The 27,453-nt window shown below is 49.2% G+C and overlaps 1 protein-coding gene across 1 annotated transcript in view; it reads right to left on the bottom strand.

Annotated features, from left to right (window-relative positions):
• Agbl1 (AGBL carboxypeptidase 1) overlaps nucleotides 1-27,453 on the bottom strand; it is a 353,278-nt gene that overhangs the window by 127,484 nt on the left and 198,341 nt on the right. Inside the window, exon 21 of the mRNA XM_042698518.1 lies at nucleotides 23,024-23,200. Coding sequence (XP_042554452.1) covers nucleotides 23,024-23,200 — 177 coding nt within the window. The remainder of the gene's footprint in view (nucleotides 1-23,023; nucleotides 23,201-27,453) is intronic.

Below are 27,453 nucleotides of genomic sequence, written 5' to 3'. Positions count from 1 at the left end.
TTGGGTACCAGTAGTTCACGCCTGTAATCCTAGCTACTCAGAGAGCTGAGATCTGAGGACCACAGTTCAAAGCCATCATGGGCAGGAAAGCCCATGAGATTCTTATCTCCAATTAACCAGCAAAAAGCTACAAGTAGACCCGTGACTCAAATGGTAGAGCACTAGCCTTGAGCAAAAAGAAGCTCAGGGACAACACCCAGGCCCTGAGTTCAAGCCCCAGGACAGGCACAAAGATAATGATAAATCATCATCACCATCATCACCACTCTGAAGGATGGGGTCCTTCCCTTGCTAGACAGAGCATACACACACACCTGGGAAGGAGGCCATGTGCCTTCTAGTTATTTAATTATTTAATACTTACTTTAATACTGTCCTCTGTGTCTTGGCATTCTGCTCAAGACTTCTCCAACTTGGACTTTCTTTGGGAATCTGTAGGGGTCATGTGTCCTTGCAGGCTTGGGCTGGCTCTGCATTCTGGACAAGTACTGGGCTGAGGGAGAAGCCGCCGTCCCGGGACGGAGGGGTCTGGAGTGGCCGGGCATGGGCGCCAGCCCTGGCTGTGTTCTGGGAGGCACTGCCCTGGAAAGCATCCTGATTTCCCGGCGCTGCCCTCTCCGCACAGCACTTCTGTGATCTGCAGCCCAGTGCCCCATAATTTCCTACTCCCCATAATTTCCTACTCTGTGATCGCTAGTTCTGACCCTATAAATCCTTCATCTTTCTTGCCTGTGACAGCCAGCCCGCTCCCTGTGGACTAAGTGCTTGTGACTCCTCCTGCTACGCTCAGAACTAAGCAGCGTCTAATCTTCCAGGCAGGTCCCAGGCTCTCAGTCCTTCCGTCCCCAATCCAGCTGCAGCCACGGCCATGCCGACAGGACCTTGAAACCCGCACCACAGGGCCGGGCCTACGGCGGGCGCGCCAGCTCCTGCTTTTGCTTGGGTCTTGGTGCTTAGCTGCTGATAACTGAGATTGGCCCCTGATCTCCATCCTGACCCCAACCTACTCTTGGACAATGCCATGGTTTATAGATTGAAGGAGGAGGAGGAGAGGAAGGATGGGAGAAGAGGGAGAGGGAGAGAAGGAAGGAGAGGGAGAGAGGGAGGGAGAGAGATTCAGTTCATCCCCAGCCATCCTATTCCCCATCTCACTTCTTGTTCCAGGAAGGAAAAAAAATCTTTCTTCCTATTTCCTTTTTTTTTTTTTTGTCCCCAGTAAATACTGAGAAATGACTGTGTATGGAGCACTGAGCTAGGACCACACACAGCCCCATGGCAGCAGGCCTGACCCACCCCGGTGAGAAGTCACATGGCTGCCAGAGCTCAGGACAAAGAGGAACGCCCACCGGCCAAGGGTGGCCATGCTCCTTCTAATCAGGGGAGGAGGAAGACCTCCGGGCTGGGCCTCTTCAAGCAGAGATGCACGGGAAGGTACTAGCTCCACTCTTCTCCCCCAGACTCAGTTCCCCAGGGCCCTCGGAGAAGGGGACGGTTTATCTCTGCACTCGTAATGTCATCTGGTTGGGCCTGACGATTCGACTGACATAAGACAGATTAACAGGAGGAAGCCAACACAGACTGATTTAATCGGAGCCGCACAAGCGACAGGAGCCTCTGTAAAGGAGGACTCGGAGGAGTGGTTTCCATGTGCGACAGGAGGGAGAGTATGGAGAGGCCAGGGGCCCCAGCAGAGAGGCTCAAAGAAGGCGGACATGCATAGCACCGGGCCTGTGTGTGCAGAATCCTGTGGCCTTCACTGCCCAGTCTTCACGATCATACTGCTCTCCTTCTGGTGCAGGGAGGCGCATATCTATTAGAGGATGTCTCCCCGCTCATAGGGAGGAAACAGGGGGAACCAAAGGGGCTGTCTTACCTCTGCAGGCTTCCCAAGCCTCTCGAGTGATGACAGACATCGAGAGTCATCAGGAACAGTCCACCGTACCACACAGCAATATTTACCCAAATGGCTCAAAAATGCACATCCACAAAAAAAAATTAAAAAAAAAAACCCTGCACGCACTGTTTATAACAGCTTTATTTATAACTGCCCTAACCTGGAAGCAACCAAGATACCCTTCGACGGACGACTGGATACACAAAGCGTGGTACACGCAGACAATGGAATACTGCTTCCAGAGAAGCATAAACGATGTGCAGAGAAAACATAAACCATCAACCCGTGGACAGACATGGAGGAGATGGGTTGGGAAGGTGGCTCAGGGGTAGAGCACTTGCCTCGCATGCAGGAGGCGCTGGGTTCGATTCCTCAGCACCACATACACAGAAACCAAAACAAGAAAGAAGAAAAGGCCCGCGGAAACCCTAAGTGCCTATGGCTAAGTGGAAGAAACCAGTGTGAAATGGCTGCTTGCTGGGTAAGCCAGTTCTACGACCTTCTGGAAAAGGCAAAACCTGAAAGGCAGCGAAAACGACCCTCAGATTCTAGAGACCTGGGGAACGGGGGCTGGGATGGAGGGGGGCTGAGGAGATGGGGAGCAGAAGGGCTTTCAGGGCAGTGAAACTACTGGCCTATAGTATTACAGCTCTGGATTCAGGCAATTGCAGATCTGTAAACACTCACAGGTGGGCATACCATGCGGTATAAACTTCAGCTCATCACCATGTGACAAGATGGATCTACTGAGTGTCACAAACACACGAACACAGGAATACAGGAAGTTAGCGGTAGAAGCCTGAGAAAGACTCTGCTTTCTGCCCGCTTTCTTCAAAGTGCGCAGGAAGCATCTAGAACAAGTGTAACTCAAAGCGGGTCCATTCTGAGGAGACCAGGAAAGGAATCGGGGAATGGTTCTGAGTCTCGTCTCCAGTGCCATTTTCCTCAAACTTTATGAACTGCTAGCTTCTCCGTCCTGTCCTGACAGTGTCCTGCTGACTCACACCAGTATGAGTTACTAGGAGACTTTCACACCCTTCTTCCAGGTCTCATCCCGGTGAAGTGTCTCCGTAACTTGTGGAATCCTTACACAAGCAACGTATACACAAGCTAGGTATCACTGGACGTGGGGGCCAGGGTAGCTGCATTTGTGAGGAGGTATAGGAAGGAACGTCCTTACCTCCTATCATGGCGGCATTAAGGAGAACCACCGTAAACGAGCCTCAGGACCTTCGTCTTTATGACGTGCATTGATTAATTAGGTAACTGGAAGATGATACCACAGTAGAACAGTAGCACCCGCCTGTAATCCTAGCCATCCAGAAGGCAGCAATCAGGAGGATCATAATCTAAAAGTGAGTGTGATCCTTCTCTTAACCACCAAACCAGGTACCCTGGTTCCAAGCTGTAACCCCAGACACGCAGAAGGCGTGGCAGGAGGAGCATTGTACCTCATGAGGCTAGCCCTAGACAAAAACAGAAGCCCTTACCTGAAAAATAAACAAAGCATTTTAGGACTGGGGACTTGGCTCAAGTGGTCAAGTATCCGCCTAACAAGTATAAGACCCTGAGTGAGTACAAACGCCAATACTATCAGGAGGAAAAGACACGGCCACTCAGGTTCTTTGCTTCTGCTCTTCCCACTCATCTGTCAGTTCCAACTGGAGGTGTATACACACACACACACACACACACACACACACACACACACACACACACACACACACACACACACACACACACACACACACACACACACACACAGCCAACCCTCCAGGCCCAGTCCCATTCAATGTGAACTTTTTATTTTATTTTAGTTTTTTATCATCTTCTGCAGTCACAGGCTGGCTTCAACTGAAGACTGATGCTGGAGTAGCAAAATCAATGTCTTCACCTTTATAGGCCATTTCTATATTCCATTTGATGTAAAGAAATGAGGCAAGCGTATCAAAGATTTGAAGTGCACGCCCCTTCTCCCCCGCAAATGGCCCTGAAATAGAAAGCCAACTGGTGTGCAATTCCCAGGCCACTCCATCATCTCCCGTCCCGAGGTCCTCCAGCGCACAGGCCACCAGTGCTTGGCGCCGGCATCGTATCGAAGGCCGATTTCTCAGCTGCTGCACGGATTTGTGCAATAGGACGGGCATCGGAAATCAAAACGTCAAGCGTGCCGACTTCTCAGAAAACTTGAAGAAGGATATGACACCTCCTCTATTTCAATGTCACCCACAAGTGCCATGGCAGGATTTCGCTTTTACTTGGTAAGAAGAGCCCCGCTGCTCCAAACCAAAGGAGCAGTAACTGTCTTCGTTGTTTTAAAAGAGTTTTTGAAGTATTATGACATCGGACATGATTTGTTTTCAGTGTCCGTTGGTGTATGTGTTGAGTGTTTGTTTCCCTTCAAGCTTTCTCCCCGCCCCCCCCTCCCCAAAAATAACCTATTTTCACATTCACCAAGGTGGTCCCTAGTGAGGGAGATGTGGGTGTCCTCTGAACACATTTGGCTTGGGGAGATGGATGGTTGACAGGATGAGCTGAGTGTGTAAAGAAATGGTCACCAAAAAGGAAGGATCTGTCCTTGTTTGTGGAAAGGAAAGGGAAGGGGAGAGCTGGTCTCTGCGGAGGGGCCTCCAGGAGAAAAACGCGAAAGCCAAAGGCAAACAGAGCCGACACCTGCACACGGCCAAGGACTCTCCCGCCTCCTTCCACCGAAGGAAAAGCTTGCACGGATTCTGGCACTTTCAACAGAAGTTAATCAAACCCTGGCAAATTCCGCTGTTCCTCTGCTCTTCCAGATGGATGGGGTTAAGAAGAGGGAAAAGGGGTCAGGCCACGCCACACCCCCAAACACACCTACACACACTTCTGTCTGTGAGCGATTCCTCTACTACCAGATAACGTGCCAGCTCTATTCTATTCATCCACGCCAGCCTCACCTGGGGAGCAAAGTGACTGGATATTAGAAACTAGAGAGGGCTGAGGGATCGTGTATCATCGCAATGTGACCGTGGAACTCTAAACCCAACTGCCAAGACACTCAAGATGGGGAGAGAAGCAGAGAGGCCAGAAATCATCAGTGGGTCTTTCCTCCACTAATTCCTCAGCCAGATCCCACTCCCAAACAAGACCAGCATGAGCACGAAAACATGGCAGGTGAGAGGCAGACAGGGCTGCGGTGGAAGAAGTGAAGGAAGGGCACGAAGCTGTGCAGCTGGCTGAACTTGATTCCGAGGAGAATTAGCAAGAGCCATCTCTCTCTGGAAGTTAGCACGCGTCCCAGGTGGATGCCGGTCTCCCCTGTCTTCTGCCATTGCATCTGCTGAACTGTAATTGAACCACTTGGCGGAGAGCATCAACCCCATGTGGAGGCAGGTCTACACCCAGCAACGCGTCAGCAGCCGGGGTGTGAGGTGTGATTTAAAACGCGGTACGGCTGGGAGATGGGCCTCCACGGGGACCCATGGAGAAGCAGGAATCCCAGGATTCCACTTGGGAGGAACTTTTTTTTTTTTTAATGTCAATTCCAAGACATCAAAGCCATCATGAAAGTCCCCGGGACCTCGGGGCTTGCCTCCTTCCTTCTGCTAATGCACTTAACTCGGGAAAGTCTCACTTTGCAAACCCTGTAGACATTTCCCCCTGTCAAAGCCTGTTCTCTAAATAATTTCCCATCTTGTTGATAAAACAGAGGCCACCCATCCCAGCAAATCTGGATCTATTTACACACACACACACACACACACACACACACACACACACACACACACACAGAGGTATTGATACCTAGATCGTTCATGCTCTGGCTGTGCAATTTGCAGCTCAATAAAAAAAGAAAAATCTTTTTCCTGGGCAGGGAGAGGCTTCCAAGTGAACAGAGACGTGCCAAGAAAGAATACTAACCGACCAGTAGACCATCCAAGTGTGACCCCAAATCAGTGCTGCTCCATGCCCAGTGACTCTACCGCCCCCTTTATGAAGAGGAAGAAGGTGGGCACATTTTTCTCATTTAAAATCCCGGTTTCATTGTTAGCTGGCGAGGAGCCAACCAGTGCCACCACGTGGCAGCGATCTTTGGCGGGGACACTACTGCCCCTGCCCGCAGTATATTAGGGAAGTGCCTGGAACCACGTGGAACCCTCAGAACGGCTCTATAAAGGACGGGCCATCTAGCCAATCCTCTCCATTCTGTAGGAAGAACTGAGCAAAAGTCGGAGTTACTGTAAGTGGGGATTAGATTTCCTCTGACAAAGAGATCACTAACTAACATCATGGCATTACGAAGAGAAGCAAAAAGTGAGGATGGGCCTAATAGAGAGGAAGGAAGAGAGAGGAGCAATGGAGGGGAATGAGGGAGGGAGGAGAGGAGGAAGGAGGGAAGGAGAGGGGAAGAAGAGAAGGACAGGGGGGAGAAAGGAATGGCAGACAGGAAGGAAGGAGGAAAGGGAGGGAGAGGGGAAAGAAGAGGAGAGAAGGAAGGAGGGAGGAAGGAAGGACAGGAGGGAAGGAGAGAACCAAGATACTATCACCAGTGGCGTAGCATGTGTGGTGATGGGTCACTCTTGAATTCTGAGCACGGTTTGCCTCCTAGGAGAATCGAGCGCTAAACTACAAGTCTTGAGGGGTGGCCGCAGCCCATTCAGGTCATGTGGCCTCAAGTCCATTGCTCACCCTGCCCCAACTCCATTCTTCATCCACTGAACGGGGAGATCTCTCCTAAGCCAAACAAAACCATTGAATGGAATAGGTCATCACTGATGGCTCTTGCCTACCTCTAGTTAGGCTGTCTTCTTTTTCTCATTCTCTTCCCATGACACGCCATTTGTAGCTTATTCTTAGGTCTTAATTAGCTGGGGGGAAAACTGTGTATCTTTCCAAAGACAATAAACACCTTGCTCGTGTTTTCTGAAAAGGCGCGTGTCTGTTCTTGATTTATTCCTTCCTTCACCGAATCACCTCACTTAGAGAGCGTCAGCACGCCTTAACTTTGCCACCACACTGCTGCACACTGTGCTATATCTTCCATCCCTCCCGTGTAATTCAAACTTTTCCCAAGTAAGCAAATCAGCGGTTGCTCCATTAGCATAAGCAGTGACTCACCCAAAAGGTGAATGCTCTCAGGATACAAACCCAGTAATGCACAGTCTCGTTCACTTCCCAAATGACAGCCGCTGGGATTTGATAACCATCCACTCAGTGCTAGCTCTCCAGAAAAGAAATCTGCTCATCTTTCCTCAAATCTGAATTAACCTCTCACTTCTTTAAGGCCAGTCCCAGGTCTTGAACTAAGCCTGGGCACTGTCCCTGAGGTTTTGTGTAGAAGGGTAGTGCTCTACCATGTGAACTCAGCTCCATTTCCAGCTCTCTCTCTCTCTCTCTCTCTCTCTCTCTCTCTGTCTCGTTTTGGCGGTTAATTGGAGATGAGAGTCTCATGGTCTTTATTGCTCCGTCTGGCTTCAAGACGTGATCCTCAGATCTCAGCCTCCTAGGTAGCTAGGATGACGGGTGTGAGCCACATCGCCGGCCCACAGAACCTCCTTTTAACCAGATGACTCCCAGCTAGCAGATGTCTTCCTGGCATTCCGCTCTCCTTGCTCAGCGGGCTGTCCCTCTAAGGGAGCAGGGGCGGCCAATTCCCATAAGCAGATAGGATGGAGTGGATTCCATGACACCAAGCAGGCTTATTGTAACATCCAGACAGGCTTCACAAAAGCACAAAGTAGACCAAACAAACAAACAAACAAACGTGTCAGCGGACTCCAGCTGGCCCTGGATCCCTGGGGGGGAGGGGGGGAAGGACGGGGGACCGCCCTTCCAGACTTTGGGGAAGAAGTTCCCGTCCGTAGGGCCGCCTCGCCTACTCCAGGCCTGCCCAGAAGGTTGAAGAAATAGCACCCCGTGCTTCTGCACCCGCAGAAAGCACGAGGCGGCCCCACGCACGGAGCTGCTCAAAGCCAGGAGAGGCAACGCTGCCCTGTGGCGCCGGGCTTCCTTCCCATGCATGTCTCTCCGTCTCAGGTACCTCCAGCAGGGCAGACCTGAAGCCACGCCAGGACGGTGGCGGGCAGAGAATGTGTCCCTCCCCACACACACACACCGGAACAAAGTCTTGCAGGTGTGCGCAGGGCTGTCCCGGCAGATGGACTGATGCCAGCTGGAAGTTGGCAGAAAAACACATCCCGGGAGGATCTCTGTAAAGATCCTTCCCAAAGCCTCTGGTGCTCCTCGGAGTGTATTTTGGAGCAAGGACACGGGTGCCATCTGTCCAGGTGAACTCGTGGGGCTGGAAGACACCGAGCGTACACGAGTTTTATAAACGGTGCTGTGGACAAACTCCAGTCCAATGTCTGAGAACAGCATCGATGCCAACTCAGAGTGATCACCTTCCCGGGCTGAGCGTTTGTAGCTTAGCCAGTGACACGGGGCACCGCAACAGGCTTTTGAACAGGTCACTCACTCATTGCTTCCACATTCGCTGAACCATTGCAGTGTGTTAAGAGCCTTCCTCAAAACTGCCCCAAACCGAGCCGGGTGCCGGTGGCTCCCGCCTGTCATCCTAGCTACTCAGGAGGCTGAGATCTGAGGATCGAGGTTCAAAGCCAGCCCAGGCAGGAAAGTCTGTGAGACTCTTATCTCCAATAAACCACTCAAAAACAGGAAGTGGTGCTGTGGCTCAAGTGGTAGAGCGCTAGCCTTGAGTTGAAGAGTGCGAGGACAGCGCCCAAGCCCAGAGTTCAAGCCCCAGGACCGACCAAAAAAACAAACAAACAAACAAACAAAACTGCCCCAAACCGGACCACAGTGTTTGATCACACATCCTCAAACCAGTAATATGGAGGGGGAAATGATCACTCTATTTTTTTTAACCTCTGTATAGTTAATTCAAGGTTGATTCAAACAAAATCAATGGCAAGCCAGTATGCTAAGTTGGAGAGGGTGGGCAAGAATAGGAATACTAGTGACTCAGAAACAGGCACACAGATAAATAAACAAACAAACAAATAAATAAACGGAGATGAGGGGTTATAATGGTTGGTAAGGTAATGAATGCCGGGGTGAAAACTGCTAAGCATCTTAATTTGTTAAGAATACAAGGACAGGGGGCTGGCGCATGGTTCAGGGGTAGGGCACCTGCTAAGGAGCACACAAAGTATCAGACACCAATTCAAGTCACGGTCTCGGATGAAAAGAAAAACAATGCGGAGTCAGCCAGGTGTAGTGGTGTATGCCTGTCATCCAGCTACTGCTGTTCTACAAAGGTAACCCCCATGGTAGATTTCAAGACAATTACCAGATACTGCTATTTTTTACAAGTATTTTGTCCATAGATACCTAGTAAACATTGTATTTGTATGCACATAGGGGTGTTTATCCACCTTATGTTTGTATAACACAGATAGAGATCCTATATTTAAATATTATAGAAGCATCATAATATGTTCCGTGGGTTCCATGTGAGTCTAGGCGTATGATTCTGGAAAGATGCATATGAGCGGGAAGTTGGACATTTTCTCCTATCATCTTTTTGTTGTTGGTGGTGGTTGTGGGGCTTGAACCCTGGGCTTGGGCACTGTCCCTGAACTCTTCTGCTCAAGGCTAGTGCTCTACCACTTGAGCCACATTGCCACTTCGGGTTTTCTGGTGGTTCACTGGAGATCAGAGCATCACTGACTTTTCTGCCCGGGCTGGCTTTGAACTGTGATCCTCGGATCTCAGCCTCCTGAGTAGCTAGGATGACAGGCGTGAGCCACGGGTGCCCGGCTTTCTCCGATCATCTTCTAATGGCATCCTCTAAGCTCCCTTAATGAACACTGCTCGCATACCTTTACAATCAAAGAACCAACAACAGATTCTCACAAAACCAGCCAAGGGCTCTTTCTCGGGGGCCGGCCCACCGCTCCCCGAGGACCCAAACGCGCGCTCCGGGCCTTGGGTCCCCTCAGGTTCTGCCGGCCAGGCCATCCCACCCCAGGCAAACCAGGCCTCCGTTCCCGTGGGGTCCAGATGCTCACTGCAAAGGCCGAGGCGCCCGATCCCCGACTCCTTCCTCCCTCCCGGTGACTTGAGATGAATGACTCGACCTTCCCGTACCTCCGCGTCCCCGCCCGTAGAATGACAATTAGAAAAACACAGCCTACATTAAATGAGGCAGTGCTGGGAGGAGGCCCACGCTGGCCCGGGGCACGCACGGTGGAACTCCACCTGTCAGCATTAGGGAGCGTGACTCAGAACTCGAGGAGGGTTCGCTCAGATCCTGGCACTGTCAAGTCATTCTCTGTGTGGCCCGAGACGCGTCACCCAATTCGTGTCTGACAACCATTCCTGTATCTTAAAAGGAAGGTGGCTAAGGGGGTCAACTACTTTATGGTTTTCTAGCAATGGTTAGTCTCACATAGGCAAATCTAAGAACACACACTAAGCGCCGATAAAAAATGATTTATTATAGAGTCAGGGCCAAGCCAAGAAAGCTATGACAAGCACATAAAGAAATCGCTCATTATCCTGTCGTTCACAATCATGAAGACCTACAGTGTAAGCACTGTAGAGGACTTGGATTAACAGGCATAGATAGATAGATAGATAGATAGATGGATGGTTTAGGACAGAGATGATCACGTTAAGTCGGTGCCTAGGCAAAGCCAGTGATTCCAGCTGTATGTGGACGCTGTTTATGACAGCTCCGCTCAGTCCATCTGTGGGGCTTCTGCTTAGGGCCCGAGGACTCTCGTTTAGGACACACAAATTGATTTGTTATAGTAGCTGGCAGAGGAGGCTAAGAGTGAATGAGATTTCAAATGACTGCAAAGCTAACGATCCAATTTGGAAATCCATCTGATGGTCGTTACAAGGGCCTCTTTTAGGACACTATTTTGTGGGAACTTAGAACATAAACAAACCCATGAATTGCTTTCCAGGGTGATAGACTGAATGGAAAACTTCCATGAAATGCGGCTACTCCATCTTGCTATTCGCTGATCCGGATGGGAGTGGAAACCAAGGAGGAGTCTATCGAAATGGAGACGTCAGAATGTGAGGAAAATATATTCAAATTAAAAGGTATGTTTCAAGCCGGGCACTGGTGGCTCATCACTATAACCCTAGTGCATCCAGAGTCTGAGATCTGAAGATCATGGTTCAAAGCCAACTTGTGCAGGAAAGTTCCTGAGACTCTTATCTCCAGCTAACCATCCAAAGGCTGGACGTGGAGCTGTGGCTCAAGAAGTAGAGCATCAATTTTGATATTCTAAGTGAACAGTGCCTGGTTCTGGCACAGCAGAAAAATAATAAAGCATTAGAATTTAAATGTGGCTGCAACAAAGTTAAGATCAGTTGTGGTGAGGCTGCACCCAGTCTCTGGGAAGGTCCTTAACCCAGCAATTTCACATCTTCTCCCAACAACAGTTGAGCTGCAAAGTCCAGAGCATTATAGAAAGAACTGGTGATGGCGTGGTCCATCCAGCCAAATTCTGCTGTGTGTGCACCATGCAGAGGAGTCGGCAGCAGCCCAGCTGCTCTTCCACTTCCTTGTGCGTGGAACTGTTCACACACACACACACACACACACACACACACACACACACACACACACACGAGAGCAACTGACTCCTTGTATTTCCAAAATCAAATGGTCCTTCATCTCTCATGACCTTGCCTAACTTGGTATCTCCTTCCGGTCCACTCTATCTCCTGGACATCTCTCCAAGTAGCCCTCATTCTTCCCTTCCTCCAATGATGGCATAATCTGTGGGTCTACTTGCCCTGAGCCATCCAACACACACAGCTGTCGAAGGTCCTCTGCTCCCATTCCTCTCTCCTCCTCCAGTCCCCTGGATACACACCTCCTACCTCTGACTCCTGCAGCTGATCCACGAGGGTTCTTTTTGCCTGACCGTGGCTTAATTCTCCTACAGCTCTTCCACGGTGTCTGAAAATTGAGTTATATTATTGAATGGAACCCTTTTTTTCCTCTCTCTCTCTCTCTCTCTCTCTCTCTCTCTCTCTCTCTCTCAGTGTAATTAGACTTCATCAGGAAAAAGAGAAAGGAAGAAATATCTTTTTTTCTCACCGTAGGCATTATTTTAATTTTAATGTACTGGAATATCGCATTCACAGTTGTAACGGTCCTGGTCCACATATGGTTCACTTTACATGAAAAGGAGGTTCAAGAATCTTTGCATGTTTTCTTATAAACTTTCTTGCAGTTGTTTTTTTTTTAGTTTAGTTTTGTTTTAATCAAATACAGGACTTTCCTTTTGTCCCTATTAAATTCCACATTTGGGGGTGGTGTATAAAGGAGTTACCATTCAAAAAAGCAGTTTATGAACACAATGCAACTCGATCAGTATGCATCAAATGTTATGACCACACTTCCCTCCCCCACCTTTTTAATCTCATGATGTCAGGCCGATAATTGCTTTTGCTAGCTTTGCAACCTCTCAAAGTCTCATCAACCATGGGGGTGAGGCGGGGAGATAGAACCTTTCAGGAACAGCGCTGCCCAGTGGTCAGCCGCTGAAATTGCCCGTCTTGGGTTTTTCACACCAGTGAGACGTTGGGATGAGAGAAAAAGGCAGCTAGTGTTTCCTGATACTACAATAAGTGTTACATACATTTACCTTGAAGGAGAAGGTGCAACCATTCACCTTTATTTTTTTTTTCCTGGCAACTACACCAAAGGTTAAGAAAGTACAATCGGGGAAGGGCGAGCGTGCAGAGGTAGGAAAGGCCGTGTGAATATTAATTACCTCCGCCTGTCTTTTGCGGCCTGTGCCATCATTATCCAAGCTGACAACTATTTATTGCACTCATCCTCCGCTGAGGGGGGATTGAGATGACTCCCGCATTTCACCATTAACGAGCGGTGACACCCGTGTACACCAATCTCCCTGCATTTCTGGATCTTAATTTCTGCCAGTCAAACTTCAGGGTCAAAGATCGCGGAGTGCAAATTTTTTTTTTGGGGGGGGAGGTTGGCTATCGCTTCACTATGCTACAACTTTTACAATTAAAATATTAAGAAGGGGCCGGGCGCCGGTGGCTCATGCCTGTCATCCTAGCGACTCAGGAGGCTGAAATCTGAGGATCAAGGTTCAAAGCCAGCCCGGGGAAGGAAACTCCATGAGACTCTTATCTCCAATAGACCACTTAGAAAACTGGAAGTGGCGCTGTGGCTCAAGTGTAGAGCGCTGGCCTTGAGCTGAAGAGCTGAGGGACCAGCCGGGATCTCCAACGCGGGTGAAAGGCTCCCCGGAGGCCGTCGACCCTGGTTAGACTCCCGGCGTTTGGACCTGCAGAGGATCCGGATTGTCCTTGTTTTCTCGCTGCTCTCTTCCAACCCAGCTGTGCTTCCCAACATCCTGGCTGCTTCCATCATTTTGGACTTGGACATGGAGCCCTGGGGGAAGCCGCCCCGTGCGACCCTGTGCGATCTCCGTAGGTGAACTCAGCTCTCAGGGCGAGGACGCACTGTGGCTCATGGAAAGCAGGAGAAGAGGGGCCATGGAGTTGCTCCGCTAAACGCCCTGTCCTCCTCTGGGCACTGTCTGCAGCTCATGGAGCTGAGCAGACAGACGGCCCTAGCTGCCCTTCCCTGACCTCCCCCACGCCCCCGCCGTGTCCCGGGCTCTCTCATTCTTTATTCACTTCCTTTTCCTTCCCTTGGTCTAGCCTGGCTATCTGCCTCTTCTGGGATAATACACTTTATGAGTGTGTTCTGGTTCTGTTTGTACCATCGGCTACTTTGAAAAGGGAGGGTATTTTTATGATTGTGACTTGGGTGAGGTATGTAACCAGGATTTCACTGGGATTACAATAATTAAAACATTTTTAAGAATCGTTATTATTCTTTATCAAGCTAAGGAGGACTTTGAAATGTGTGTGTGTGTGTGTGTGTGTGTGTGTGTGTGTGTGTGTGTGTGTTGGTTGGGATTTGAACTCAGAGCCTGGGCACTGTCCCTCTGCTTTTTTGCTTAAGGCTGGTGCTCTACCACTTAAGGCACAGTTCCACGTCTGGCTTTTTGCTGGCTTATTGGAGATAAGCCTGGGCTGGCTTGTCACCTCAATCCTCAGATCTCAGCCTCCTGAGTAGGTAGGATTACAGATGGGGTCTACCATGCCTGGAGACTTCAAGGCAAATTTTCATCCTTCTGTCTTCTCTTAGTGAGCTATGACCGTACGTGTCCCTTAGATGGCCCTAAGGAGAATATTCTGGAGTCATGAGCAGGATGAAGTATCTGAGGATGCTGATGAGCTCAGATGCAGTGGAACGCAAACCCCAAGACACAGTTCCACAGAGAGATTGAGGAATATGAGAGGAGACAGAAGGATGAAAGGAAATTAAGATGAAAGAAAACGAACCTCCCGGCCTTGGTCCACCGTTGGATAACCACCTTCCATTTCACCAGATTTTATCTTTTTTCAATTACACACACACACACACACACACACACACACACACACACACACACACACACAGAGCATAATGGAAAATTCATATTCTACTAAGCCAACATTGACTAAAGTCCTAAATCATCATTTCCTTCTGTTTTCTCTCATGGCACCTGGATCTTCCCGTCCCGTCTTCTACTGTTTCTCACTGATTTAATCATCTGTCTCTCTAGTTGGACTATTAACTCTGGGAGAGCAATAAGCGGTCAGATCTACTCCATATCATATCCTTGGCACTTAACATAAGGTGGATTAAAAATTGTTTCTTAAATGATGAATGAAAGGTGAAGAATGAAGGAGCAGTGGCTATGTATCTGGCTTAAGTGTTTTCAGTGAAAAAATATATAAATACACATACACCTACACACAGGTACACACATATATATACACACATATACACATAGATTCAGCTTAAAACAAGTGTGAACCTAACAAATGTATGACTGAGGAAACAATTAGAAATCTATTTCGAAGAGATCTACTTTCTAAAAACAGGGTCCCAGGTATTTCAAAGTATCTCTAGTCATTTACGGTCCATGAACACTGACATTGTAAAAAGAATTAGTTTTAAAAATGAACCTTAAAAGCCGAAATCTATTGGAATGAGGACACGGTGGTGAGGAGCAGGACTCTAGATGGAGAATTTGCGTTTCCGCCTCTCCTGTGTAGCCTCACCTGAGAGTCAGAAGACAAAGCAGGCCTATGCAGCTCGCAGATGCCAGGACAGAGCTGCCGAACCAAAATGTGCCCGGCAGTGAAATGAAGGAGAGGGAGCTACAAAAGAAACGAGGAAGTCAGAAGGACAAACAAATGGTGAAGGAAGGACTGGACAATAGATTTTTATTTATTTATTTGGTCGTGGGGCCTGAACTCTGGGCCTGGGCGCTGTCCCTCAGCTCTTCAGCTCAAGGCGAACGCTCTACCGCTGGAGCCACAGCGCCACTTCCGGCTTTTTTCTTTTTGCTTATGTGGTGCTGGGGAATCGAACCCAGGGCCTCACGCGTGCAAGGCAAGCGCTCTACCACTGAGCCACCTTCCCAGCCCCGACAATAGATCGTTGGCATCACAAACTTCCAGGAAACAGAAAGGGGAGCCTGCACTCAGAAAGCCATCCGGTTGTCACCCTTCAACCCAGATCTGACACGAAGCAGACAGACAAGATGGCGGACATGGGCAACGCCACGGTTCTCTTCCTCTGCCATAGTTCTCTCTGAACAAAGCCTTGTCCAAATTATTCTCTTGGGGATGACTGATGTCTTTCATCCTGACTTGGATTCCTTGAATGGCTACACAAATAGGGACAGCAGTTCGGAGCCCGTTCTACCTTATATGGACAGAGAACACAGGCTGGATAGCTCTGCCTCACTGGACTCTGCCCTGTTCAGTCCATGTGTACGAGATGCTACCCTGAGGGACTCAAGTCGTGTTCCAAGAGCCAAGGACAATCATCTCAGGTGGGGTCAGTCCTCTTTCTCGACCCCTACAGGCTGCATACAACCCTGACTTCCATCCGTGCTTTCTTCAGTCTTGGACGGCCACTCCTTCGGGGTATGAGTTTTATTGCATTTACATTGACCGCATAGGGAGAGTAAGATTTACAGAGATAAACCACCTTTTCTTCTTCTTGGTCCTTTGAAGCCAAATTATTTCTCCGGAATCAGAGGTGACTGGAGGCTTAGTGGATTATTCTCCCCCGTGTCAGATTCCTTCCTCATTTCTGTTATAAGGAATCCTCTTCCACTCTGGGTATTTCAAATGCAAGACTCCCAGGGCTTTTGGTAATCCTAGGAAAGGCCCCTGCTGGGAGCCTTATTAGCATCTCTGCCTCTTGATTTTTAGTTAATTCCTTTTAATATTCTATTACGCTGCTGAGAGACGCGAGGAGGCGGCTCTGGGCGGCAGATTGAGGGCGATGCTTTCGCACAGCATCAAGCTTGCAGTGAGTTAATAAACTGCACGGGACCTGCTTGGAGATCACACGGAAAGAGGTGAAAAAGGCAAGGCTAGAGTCCAGCAGCGGAGCACTTCCCTCACCCGAGCAAGGGCCTCCCAGCACGGAGCTGGCAGGGGGGTGGCGCCCAGAGGGAGGCGGCCAACACTCCTGGGGGCACAGTAACCGTGCACCAGCAGCTCAAACGGTCCTCATGCCAAGAGCAGGAATGTGCTTTGGGATTTCCTATTGGTATTGTGCATGATTAGGATTCTCTTGAAGCAGTCATACAGATGGCTTTCCGTTCCGTGTGTCAGTGTCTGAGTACAGTGCATCCTGGTCTACGTCGCCCCTCCAGCTTCTCCTCATCTCTCCCAACCCCCCCACCGTGCCCCCCAATTCACCTTGTTCCATTTTCACTACATATATATGCAGGTGTTCAATCTTATGACTACATCCTTGCATCCTTCCTCTCTTCTTTCATCTACCTCCTCCCCTTCTGCTCACCTGCACACACACGCACACGCACACACGCACACACACACACACACGCGTGCACACACACACACACACGCACACGTGCACACGCGCGCGCGGACACACACACACACTTCAAGTTCTAACCTCCTGGTATTCAGTTAGACTGTAAGTCTTCCTACCAGGAAATGGTGTGATGTTCGGATAGCAAACAGACACTTGGAAAACCTCTCCTCTTCCCTATGCCTCACGGAAGGGAAAGCTGTTAGAGAATGGGTGGAGAAGAAGAGCTCAGGTGGCATTGACGTGCTTGCCCAGATCGGTGGAACGTCTCATACTGAGGCTAATTTCCAACTTTCAAGTCATAGTCACATGTGCTGCTAGTGTAGACAGGCAGAGACAGAAGAGAAAGAGACAGATGGACGGATGGCCAGACAGACAGACGGATGGACAGATGGATGGATAGATCCCAGAACCATTTCCTCGCCCTAATAAAAAGGTCAGAGCTCCCTAACTCTCTTTGGAGAATTCCTGACCACTTCCAATCCACTGGGCACCCCACCTGGCCTAACTCGAGGGGAATCCCTGCGGAATGCAGATTCCAGGCCAGTGGGTGGGGCCCCTGAGTGGGCCTGGCTGATAAAAGCCAAGGTGAGGCTCCCACCTCCACCACCTCGAGAGCTGCGTGAGCAAAACCACCACCTCCCAGCCGAAGTCTCCCGGACGGACCAGCTTCCTATGCAATGGAGGAAGATCTGGACTTGAGCTAATCCCGTACACAATAAGATGCGTCACTGCTCCTGTGAAAACTGATAGGCAGTTTTGCCTGACGACTCCAGGTGATTTTCACAGAGTGGAGCCAAGCCAAGCTCTTCTAGAAATGAACACATCCTAGTCTTGAAATCGCACACTCAGCCAGGTAAGGCCAGAGCTCTGAACTGTTATTATTTTGGAGGAAAGGATATCACACACCCTTTCAAGGATATATTTAAACCTATGGGTACTCTCCCCAGAATGATAAACAAATAGCAAAAAAAGAAAAAGAAAAGAAAACTATTTTATGTAGAATGTGTGCCTCAATGATATTGAAAGTAAGGAAGGGAAGTTTACTGAGTGAAATAAGTCGGCCCCAGAGAGACAAGGCTGTGTGTTTTCCCTCATATGCGGGAGCTAGAATTTGCCTATAAACCTGTAAGTGGGCACGTGGGGTGATGTGCAAGTGGCTACAAATGTATTAACGGAAATACAGTAGATGCAAGGCAGAACTCAAATAGCACAGTCCTTAGGAAGCAAAGTCAAAGTTCAACAAAGTAAACACCAGTGAGCAAGCAATAGAAAAGGGCAGGTGGGGATAGATGAGTGACGAGAAGGGAGGGGGAGGGAATGCAATCAAGAATCCACTTATATCCTGCAAAATTAAGAAAAGTCAAGCGGGGAGGGGGGAGGGGAGGGGGGAGAACGTTGAAAGGGTTGACTTTGATCAAGAGGAAGCACATTCAGCAACTGCTTTGTTGAAGTGGCAACTCCTTTGTACTACAGAAAGAGGGAAAGAGAAAGAGGGACTGAGGGGGGAGAGAGAGGAAGAGAGGAAGGAAGGAAGGAAGGAAGGAAGGAAGGAAGGAAGGAAGGAAGGAAGGAAGGAAGAAAGAAAGAAAGAAAGAAAGAAAGAAAGAAAGAAAGAAAGAAAGAAAGAAAGAAAGAAAGAAAGAGGAAGGAAGGAAGGGAGAAGAAAGGAAGAAAGGGAAGGAAGAGAGGGAGGGAAGGAGGGAGGGAGGGAGGGAGGGAGGGAAGGAAGGAAAAGGAAGGAAGAAGGAAGGAAAAGGAAGGAAGAAGGAGGGAGGAAGGAGGAAGGGAGAAGGGGAAGAAGGAAGGAAGGAAGGAAGGCAGGCAGGCAGGCAGGCGGGCAGGCAGGCAGGCAGGCAGGCGGGCAGGCAGGCAGGCAGGCAGCTCAGAGACATACAACTACAGTCCGGTTCTAAAGTGGCGTAAGGGAACACGTAACCTCAATCACGGATGGAAGCGTCTCCCCTGAAAGCATCCGCTGAGGCTCACACCTGCTGGGGCGCGTGGAGAGGAACGCAGGAGCGGACCACGGCAGGCCAAACCACAGCGCAAGCGCAAGGGAGACCCCATCCGCTTCCCCAGGAAGCGGATGGGCCGGGAAGGCCTCTGTCCCCCACCCCGAGCCGTGGCTGGATGTCCAAGGGTCGCCGCTTGGGGAAAGGCAGCTTCCCCTAGCTACAGGCGATGCCTGGTGGAGAACACAGACGTGAGCAGGAAGCGCGGGTGCCCGTGTCCTAACACGCAACCTGGAGGGGTGGGCGCAGCCGCCGAGTGGCTGGGCAGAGGCCCCTCAGTCCACACGGCAGCCGCCAGCAGCACGTGAGAGATTCTGCAGCTGTGGCGGCTCACCGGACTCCAGGAAAGACCCCATTCAGCGCTCTCAAATCGTGTTTGCAATGACGGGTCTGAGAGGTCTCCTCCATGATGTCTGTGTCTCCCCCACAAACACACGTGTCGTGTACTACAGTGACCGGAACATCTCCACTTCTGAATGGTTTCTGGACATGGTTGGACCCCATCCTTCCCTGAGGGACACAGACAGAGGATAATCACTTGGCCACCTGGAAATATCTATTCACTCATTAGCTCACTGACTCAACACACTTATTTTGGGGGTTGTGGGGCTTGAACTCAGGGAGCTGGACCTGAGCTCTTTTGCTCAAGGCTAGCACCCGTGAACCACAGTGCCACTTCCAGTGTGTGAGGGGTTAATTGGAGATAAAGAATCCCATGAGGATTTTTCCATCCAGGGTGTCTGCAAACCATAATCCTCAGATCTCTGCCTTCTAAGTAGCTAGGATTACAGGCGTGACCCACCAGTGCCTGGCCTTAGCACACATTTTTTTGTTCGTGTATGAGTGTGTGTGTGTGTGTGTGTGTGTGTGTGTGTGTGTGTGTGTGTGTGTGTGTGTGTACATGTGAGCTAGTCCTGGGGCTTGAACTCAGAGCCTGGGTCGTGTCCTTGAGCTTCTTTTGCTGGAGGCTACTGCTCTACCACTTGAGCAGCCACAGCTCCACTTCTGCTTTATTTATTTTTTTCTTTGAGTAGTTTATTGGAGGGAAGAGTCTCACAGACTTTCCTGCTCAGGCTAGCCTTGAACCACAATCCTCAGATCTCAGCTCCTGAGTAGCTAGGGTGACAGGTTTGAGCCACCCAAACTCAGCTTCAGCACATATAATTTTAATACCTACTCTACACCAGATTAAGCACTGAGTTCTTAAAACACACACACACACACACACACACACACACACACACATAAAACACCAAGGATTGTAAAAGGCTTTTAACATTGTGATAAAGACTTGGGGTTTCTCTAGAAACCCCAAGAATTGTGGGAAGTGCTGTGACTTGAAAGATCCCTCTGTGGGTATTGGAAAGGACAGGTCACTTCAAGGGTACATCAAGGAGCCTGCTAGCAGGGAAGAAATCCAAAGACCACTGTGTCCCTCTCCAACCTTCTGTTCTGCAGGCAGCTAGTCTTGCCTCCAGCTGGCTAGGTAGGAGGACTCAGGATATAATCCTATCACTAGCAACCCAGAGGAGAGTTCCAGGCCTTTTAGGTGACCCCCAGATCGCAGACGCTCTGTGTGAAACACACAGCATCCACGCAGACCCCAGGGAACGGGCCCCTGAGGTTACATCCCTCCGTTCTGGCTTTCCTCTCCACAGCCCCAACGGCTTTGAGGCGCGGGTCCTGAGCAGGTGGGCTGAGTCTCTCAGTGAGTGGGGCTTGGGTACTCAATACAACTTATTCACAAGGTGTAGGACTAGTAACAAGAGACTGCATCTCCAATAAATAACAACCACAAATATTTTTTAAAAAATTAGCCAGCTATAGACTGGAAGAGAGAACAGGAAAAACACCATATTAATAATAATTATTGGAAGGTGATAGCTTGTGTTCCCTAACACAGTTCCAACACAAATGTCACTGTGAGAGGCGATATTTCATTTCACTACTAACAAATCAGGCATTTAGTGTACTGGGGGAGAAATGAGTTGGAACTACTTTAAAGCCATGTTAACCAGAGAAACTGCAAAAATATTTATATTCTTATGAAGGAAGGAAGGGATGTCCCTCCTGGGCGTATTTAAGAATTCCCCATCTTTTGGATAAATGGTAATGCTCAGTAAGAAAAAAAGAAACAGAAAAAGAAAAGGATGACCTTAACAATAATCCTCTCCAGGCCAGCTAGGACTCGGCTTGCCAACGGACCAAAATCATTTGCAATATGTGCAGGATAGAAGTTTCTAGACTGATTTAAAGAGATGATAAGCTATGATAAACCTAAAACAACATTAAAAAAAATAGAATGATCCAAACTCCTCAAATCTGGACCAGCTTTCTTCCCATAGGGTGGGCCTTGGTCATATGTAAAATCACTCACCAACCTTTTGTGTGCTGTCTGCAGTTCGGCTCAGTCGCCCAGTGGGGTTCAGGACAGGAAAGATAAAGAGGAGGAGAAAACCAATCCATTCCGAGAGGTGTTTCATATACTGAATGGGATTGCTAAACCAAACCCTGGTCTGGCATGGTCAGGGCTTTCTGTAGCCAGTTCCCTTCTCTGTCCTTCCTTCTTAGAGACCTCAAGCAAGGGCCATATGGAAAATTTCACGGGATAAACGGTGATGTCAGTGCCTAAAAGCCATCCCCCCTGGGGTGAGCCCCTTTCATTCTTTGTCATTTCTAGTGGCCAATATGGATGTTACACCTGGAAGAGAGCGCCTCCGAAAGGGCCTGACCCGTGAGCCATTTACTTTTCAAACAGCTCCAAAGGACTTTCAACGTCCTGTTGATTTACTGCGGACGGTACCGATTCTTAGGAGACTGGAAGCTGTTATTCTGAATGGGTACTTTGGTGGGACAGAGTCAAGGAAAGCCACGGGTCTGATAAATCTGTGCAGGGCTGAATGTCTTTGAAACAAACACCAGGCCCGTACCACGAAGAGGCATGGCGGGGCGAGGCACCGCCCGGAGGCACCAGGCGCTCAGAACAAACGACTCCAGGCTTAGTTTGCCTTCCCAATCTCCGAGGTTTTGAATACCAACAGAGCCAACAGATCCCTGTTGAAATAAGCTCCGAGAACCATCCCGTGTGTGCTAACAGGAATCTTGGGTGATTAAACGAGAGAGAAATCCGCATGAATAATCACATCTGATACGCGAGGTACGCTCGACGCCCCTCTGATGAGCCCAACTCCGTCCCGCGTGGACCATCGCACGCGGGATTGATTCAGTCTCATTGCCTTACTCACCTAGTAACAGAATAATCCTTTAGGGCAGCCATTTAGAGGAGCTGACGGCTGGGATTCGAGAGCAGCTTCGCCTCTCGGCTTCGATGTGGTGGGACCTTGGGATCGTGTTCTTCACCTGTCCCTTGCTGTTCTACCCTGACAGCTCACAGATTTCTCCGTGCTCAGGGCTACGTAGGCGCCAAAGCACTTTCCTGGCTGCTCCAGGACGGTATCAAAGCCAACAACAACAGGAGCCTGAACGCTTGGTGAAGGGCAGGTATTGTTGGGGTTGAATCCAACTTACCCAGGAGGAGTCTGTCAGCTTGCCTGAGAAATTTAAAAGAGTCTATTTAGCCTGGCACTGTCACCGCGTCCCTTATTTATGTTTCTCAATGGGAGGGGAGCGGGAAAGAGCAGCCAGAGGAGCTGGTTCCTGCAGCCATCCAGCTGCTCAAGCAGTTAATATAGCTGTAGAAGGAACATGATTTACACAAGAGCACTTCCCTGGACACGTGCATGTGAAGCCTTAGACTCACTCATTCTGGGAGATAGACACACACGCACGCACACACACGTGTACTCTGGTTCTGATTGGCACACGGAAGACAAATGAAGGATAGGAATGTTTAAACAGCCTCTATTCACAACCTCTGCCCTTGATGGTACACAGGAGACTAGCTGACTTGCTGACAAAAATAAAACAAAACAAACAAACAAAAACCCACTCAGATTTGCCTGCAAGTAACAGAGCCAGGAGAGCTCTGAGCGAGTTGGGAGTGGAGGCCACGGGGAAGGACGGCTGACTGAGGAATCACATTGGCAAAAAACACAACACGGGGATACCAGGATCCACGGAGCTGACCAACCAGACGAGAGAAGCAGGCCCAGACTTCAGCCTGACCGGTGAGCAACTATCATCCCCCACCCCCCATTTCTGTGCACGACGGCCAGGTGGGAAGCGTAGGGGGACACATACCTGGTAGGGACCCTGGGTGCAGCCGCAGTAGCTGGTCTCCATGGTGTAGCTCCTGGCCACGCCCATCTCCCGCCACACCACCACCCTGGCTGTGGAGGCTCGAGACTTCTCCACGGAGAAGCTGCAGCTGCTCATCGTGAAGGCTGGCGCCAGCTTATCCAGAATCCGAGGCAGAGTCTGCAAGAGTTAAGAACGAGAAGATGGAGCGAGGAGGAACTTGCGAACGCTCGCTACAGAAATCGAGCATCTCTAGCTAGCCAAGAGTTGGTGCGCGCTACTGCGAGGCATTTATGCGCCTGAAGGCACGCACCCCCAACTTCTCTTTCTGTTCTTTCTGCAGGGGAGGAAACTGGAGCCCACGGCTTGAGTCCCACCAGCGCAGAGCAATTCCGACAGGAGGTTGGAGCACCAGCCTCGCCAGGACTGCACCACCAGCCTCGACTCCCCCTTTCCACCTCCCGGCGTGTCTCGGCTGCACTGCTGAATTGAGCCCCGGGAAAGGCCAGGATGTCACGGGGATCTGAAAGCCCACAGAACGACCCCAGCTTCCCTAGTTGGGGGGGGTCACAGGAAGGCCCCCAACACCATCGGGACCACCGGTTTCCAGATCACTCAGCAAGACGAACGAGGGAAAGTTCACTTGTTTCCTTGAGCAGATGATTGCCAAAAGGTACTTAAAAAAAAAAAAAAAGTAGTCTCTTCCTCGAAGCCATAAATCAGAGGCAGAATCCACTGTAAAACTCCTGAAACTCCAGCCTCTCTGGATTCATGCATCCCACCTTCTCTTGGAATTAAAGGGCCTTATTTATGACTGCGTAATCTCCGGCATCTGTGTTACCGCTAGTCTAAGTGGCACGGACAGGACTGGCAACCACGCGAGCACCGCAGAGGACAGCGACTCAGAGCTGATGGCGCTCACAGCCCCGGGGTCAGCTCCGGCAGTTTCAGAGCTTCGGTGACACTGACAACAGGGTGTCCTCGCTTTAGTACTGACGAAATAGTCACAAAACAGCACATACGATAAAATCATCCTAGCCACTCAGGAGGCTGGGAGCTGAGGATCGTGGTTCGAAGCCAGCCCGGGCAGGAAAGTCTGTGAGACTCTTATCTCTGGTGAACTATGAGAAAAAGAAGAGGCAGATGTGGAGCTCAAGTGGCGGAGTGCTACCTTTGAACAGAAAGCAGCTCCGTGACAGCGCGCCCAAGCCCTGAATCCGAGCCCCGAGATGGACGCCAAAAAGAGGGAGGGAAGGAGGGAGGAGGGGAAGGAGGGAGGGAGAGAGAAAGGAAGGGAAGGGGGAAGGAATGGAGGGAAGGAATGGAGGGAGGAAAGGAGGGAAGGAAGGAAGGAGAAAGAAAGAAGGAAAGAAAGGTCCGAATTTGAGGCTTTGGTTCAAATATAAATCACAGATACAGGTGCACACCATTTGACAAGAATATGGATACATGATTCTTACTCTACGCCATAAATATTGCCGGCTTCACTTTCACGTGGTTCAAAACACTTTCTCATTGCTTTTGGAATCTCTCCTCTGGCGCAAGTCCATCCGTTAACCACCCTGCATCTGAGCAATGTACAGTTACCTTTCTGTTGACTTATGTAATTCTATTGAGTTCAAGGGCATTATTCTTTTGCATTGCATCCATATTTTATGGCCCACAATAGGGCCCGTCTAGGTACTTTATGAGTTGGGGAAGAATGTGTATTCTGTTGTTGTTGGAGTCATCTATAGCTGTCAATCATATTCGGTTGATTGACGGCACTGTTCAGTACAGAGATGTACTTATTGATTTTCTTCCTGCTAGATCTATTCAATAATAGAGGGACTATGTGGCCTCCAGTTGTAACTGTGTATTTATCCATTCCTCTTTTCACTATGTTGATCCAATTAGATACACACATGCTAATGTCTTCTTGGAGCACATATAAATACTTGATACTTTTCCTCACTTTGATGTCTGTTCTATATGAAATTAATATAACTAATCCTGCTTTCTTTTGCTCAGCATACATTTACGTGCCATCTACATATGTCTCCTACTTTATATGGCATTCTTGAGGACCATATGTAGTTTCGGTCTTAGGTATTTTATTTGGTTTTTCTTTTGTTGTTGTTTGATGAGTCGTGGGGCTTGAACTCTGGGCCTGAGCGCTGTCCCTGAGCTCTCTCACTCAAGGCTAGTGCCCTACTACTTTGAGCCACAGAGCCACTTCTGGTTTTCTGGTGGTTAACTGGGGATAAGAGTCTTATGGACTTTCTTGCCCAGGCTGGCTTTGAACCTCGATCTTCTGATCTCAGTCTCCTGTGTAGCTAGGATGTCCGGCTTGAGCCACTGGTGCCCAGCTGGCTCTTAGGTTTTTGACAAGTTCTGTGTTTGAGAATGTGGACAGTCAACGCCATTGTTGAGACATTTGGGCTGATATCTACTGACTTTTTGTCCCCTTCCTATTCTCTTTCACCCTCCACTCTTTTTCTGCTTTTTGTGATTGCAAATGAACATTTTTTTATCATTCCATATTCCCTCTTTTCGTTTTTTTTTCACTTTTTTGTGGTTGCTTTATAATTCTCAATATGCATGCACAATTCATCCAAGCCCAATTTCAAATGATTTGATACATATCATTCCACAGAAAGTGTGAATATCCTTTAGTTACAAAATAATCTTAATGATGAACCGTGTCTGGTGGGCATTTTATAACCCCAGCTTCGGGGGTTATAAAGTGGAGACAAGGAAGCATGGAATTCAAGGCCAGCTTGGGCCACATTCACGTCATTACGGTCACTCCTGTCACCGGGAAACATGAGCACGTGGACTGCTGCGATGAACAAACTGACTTCCATTAAGCTGATCGAAAATAAAATCCTAAGAGCTTTTCTATTTCCACGTCACTTGGTTTTCCTCCGGTGCTTTTCACAGGAGTCCGCGTCTCTGGCCTACATTCTTCCTTCTCTCCGAAGATCTCCTTTCAAACCTCCTCTCAGGCAAGTCTACAAGAAACACATCTCCTCAATGCTCCTTATCAGAGAAAGTCTTATTCTGCCTCCACTTTTGGAGTGTAACTTCTCAGGGGAAAGGATTCTGGGCAGGTGCAGCGTTCGTCTCAGGGCTGAACTTTTTACTCCCTTCTCTTTTTTTTTTCCAGTTCTTCTTGGGAGGTCAGGGGTAACATCATCCTGTTGCCTTACTTTGGGATGATAAGAGTTCTTTGTCCCTTTGCCTCCTTGTAGTATATAGTTTAATTTTCAGTAGTTTGAAAATAATATTCTTCTGCATCTGGGTATCTTTGATGGGGGGGGGGCGTGGGGGCAGAAAGGCAGTGAGTTCAAGGACAGCCAGGGCCTTGAAGGTAAACACACACATGTAGACAAATAGCGATCGCATGTCATTATTGCTACCGCTATGACTGTTATGCTGGCTTGGTGCTGTCTGAGCTCTCTGGTTTGGTGTCTTGACATTAAGTGAGTCTGTTTTTCACCAGCTAATACAATCCCAGGGCAATGGCCGTGCGTTCTAAGCCACTGCCTGTATCTTGGGGGGGGCTTGATTAACTAGGACCCTCCGCTGGAGTCTGGCCCACAGGGCACAGGTCAGGTGAAACCGATCATCCTCCGCCTATTTCCACAGGAATCGCCGATCTGTTCAAGTAACCGGCGCCAGAACTGCAGCACTGTGAGTTTTCATCTCGTTTCTCTTTTAGTTTTGCATAACTAGTTCCATATGAGAGAAAGAGAGGCAATGACAGCATTCTAGATGGGAACTTGTGTGCGTGGGTGCGTGTATGTGTGTGTGTGTGAATAGGAAACAGATGAGTTCTACAGCTCAAAAGGAACATTACAGTCCCACAGGCATGTAAAGGGGCTCAAATGAGATGTCCAAAGTATAAGAGACATATATATTTGTATATGTATACATTTATATTGTAATAGCATGTACACTTATTATGAACGTGTCCTTCAACAGACTTTTCTGGCTCTTCTTTTCTAAACGTAGGCTATAGAAATTTTATTTAAAGATGATTCAAGAGCAGAAAGATGCCGCTGTGATCCAGCCTGTTCCTAGACACAAAGTACCAGGCATCTCGTTACAGAGATTAGAGACAGGCAGAGCAGAGCCCAACAGACCAGGACGGAGAGAAGTCCAGCTCCCACAGACACTTGCTGATGGATTACTCAGCCTGCCTGAGTTTGGGGGCCTTAATCTCTACAATGGGAGAATTAGTCTTCCCTGGTTATGGTTGTTCCAAGGAACAAATGGGAGTATATTCCTATCTAGCCACGGCCTGGGACAGGGGCCGGTGTGTTCCACTGTCCGGAGACGGCGCAGGCAGAGACTGTGAGAGGCCTCAGGATGAGCTGTGCACATTTGGGTTCGCACCGGGTCACGACCACGCAGGTGCTGTAGTGTCAGGTGCGAGGTTAACCAACCAC

The sequence above is a fragment of the Dipodomys spectabilis genome, unplaced genomic scaffold (assembly GCF_019054845.1).
Source record: "Dipodomys spectabilis isolate Male_0828 unplaced genomic scaffold, ASM1905484v1 ptg000233l, whole genome shotgun sequence".
NCBI classification, from domain to species: Eukaryota; Metazoa; Chordata; class Mammalia; order Rodentia; family Heteromyidae; genus Dipodomys; species Dipodomys spectabilis.
This window is presented reverse-complemented; position numbering and strand designations above follow the sequence as displayed.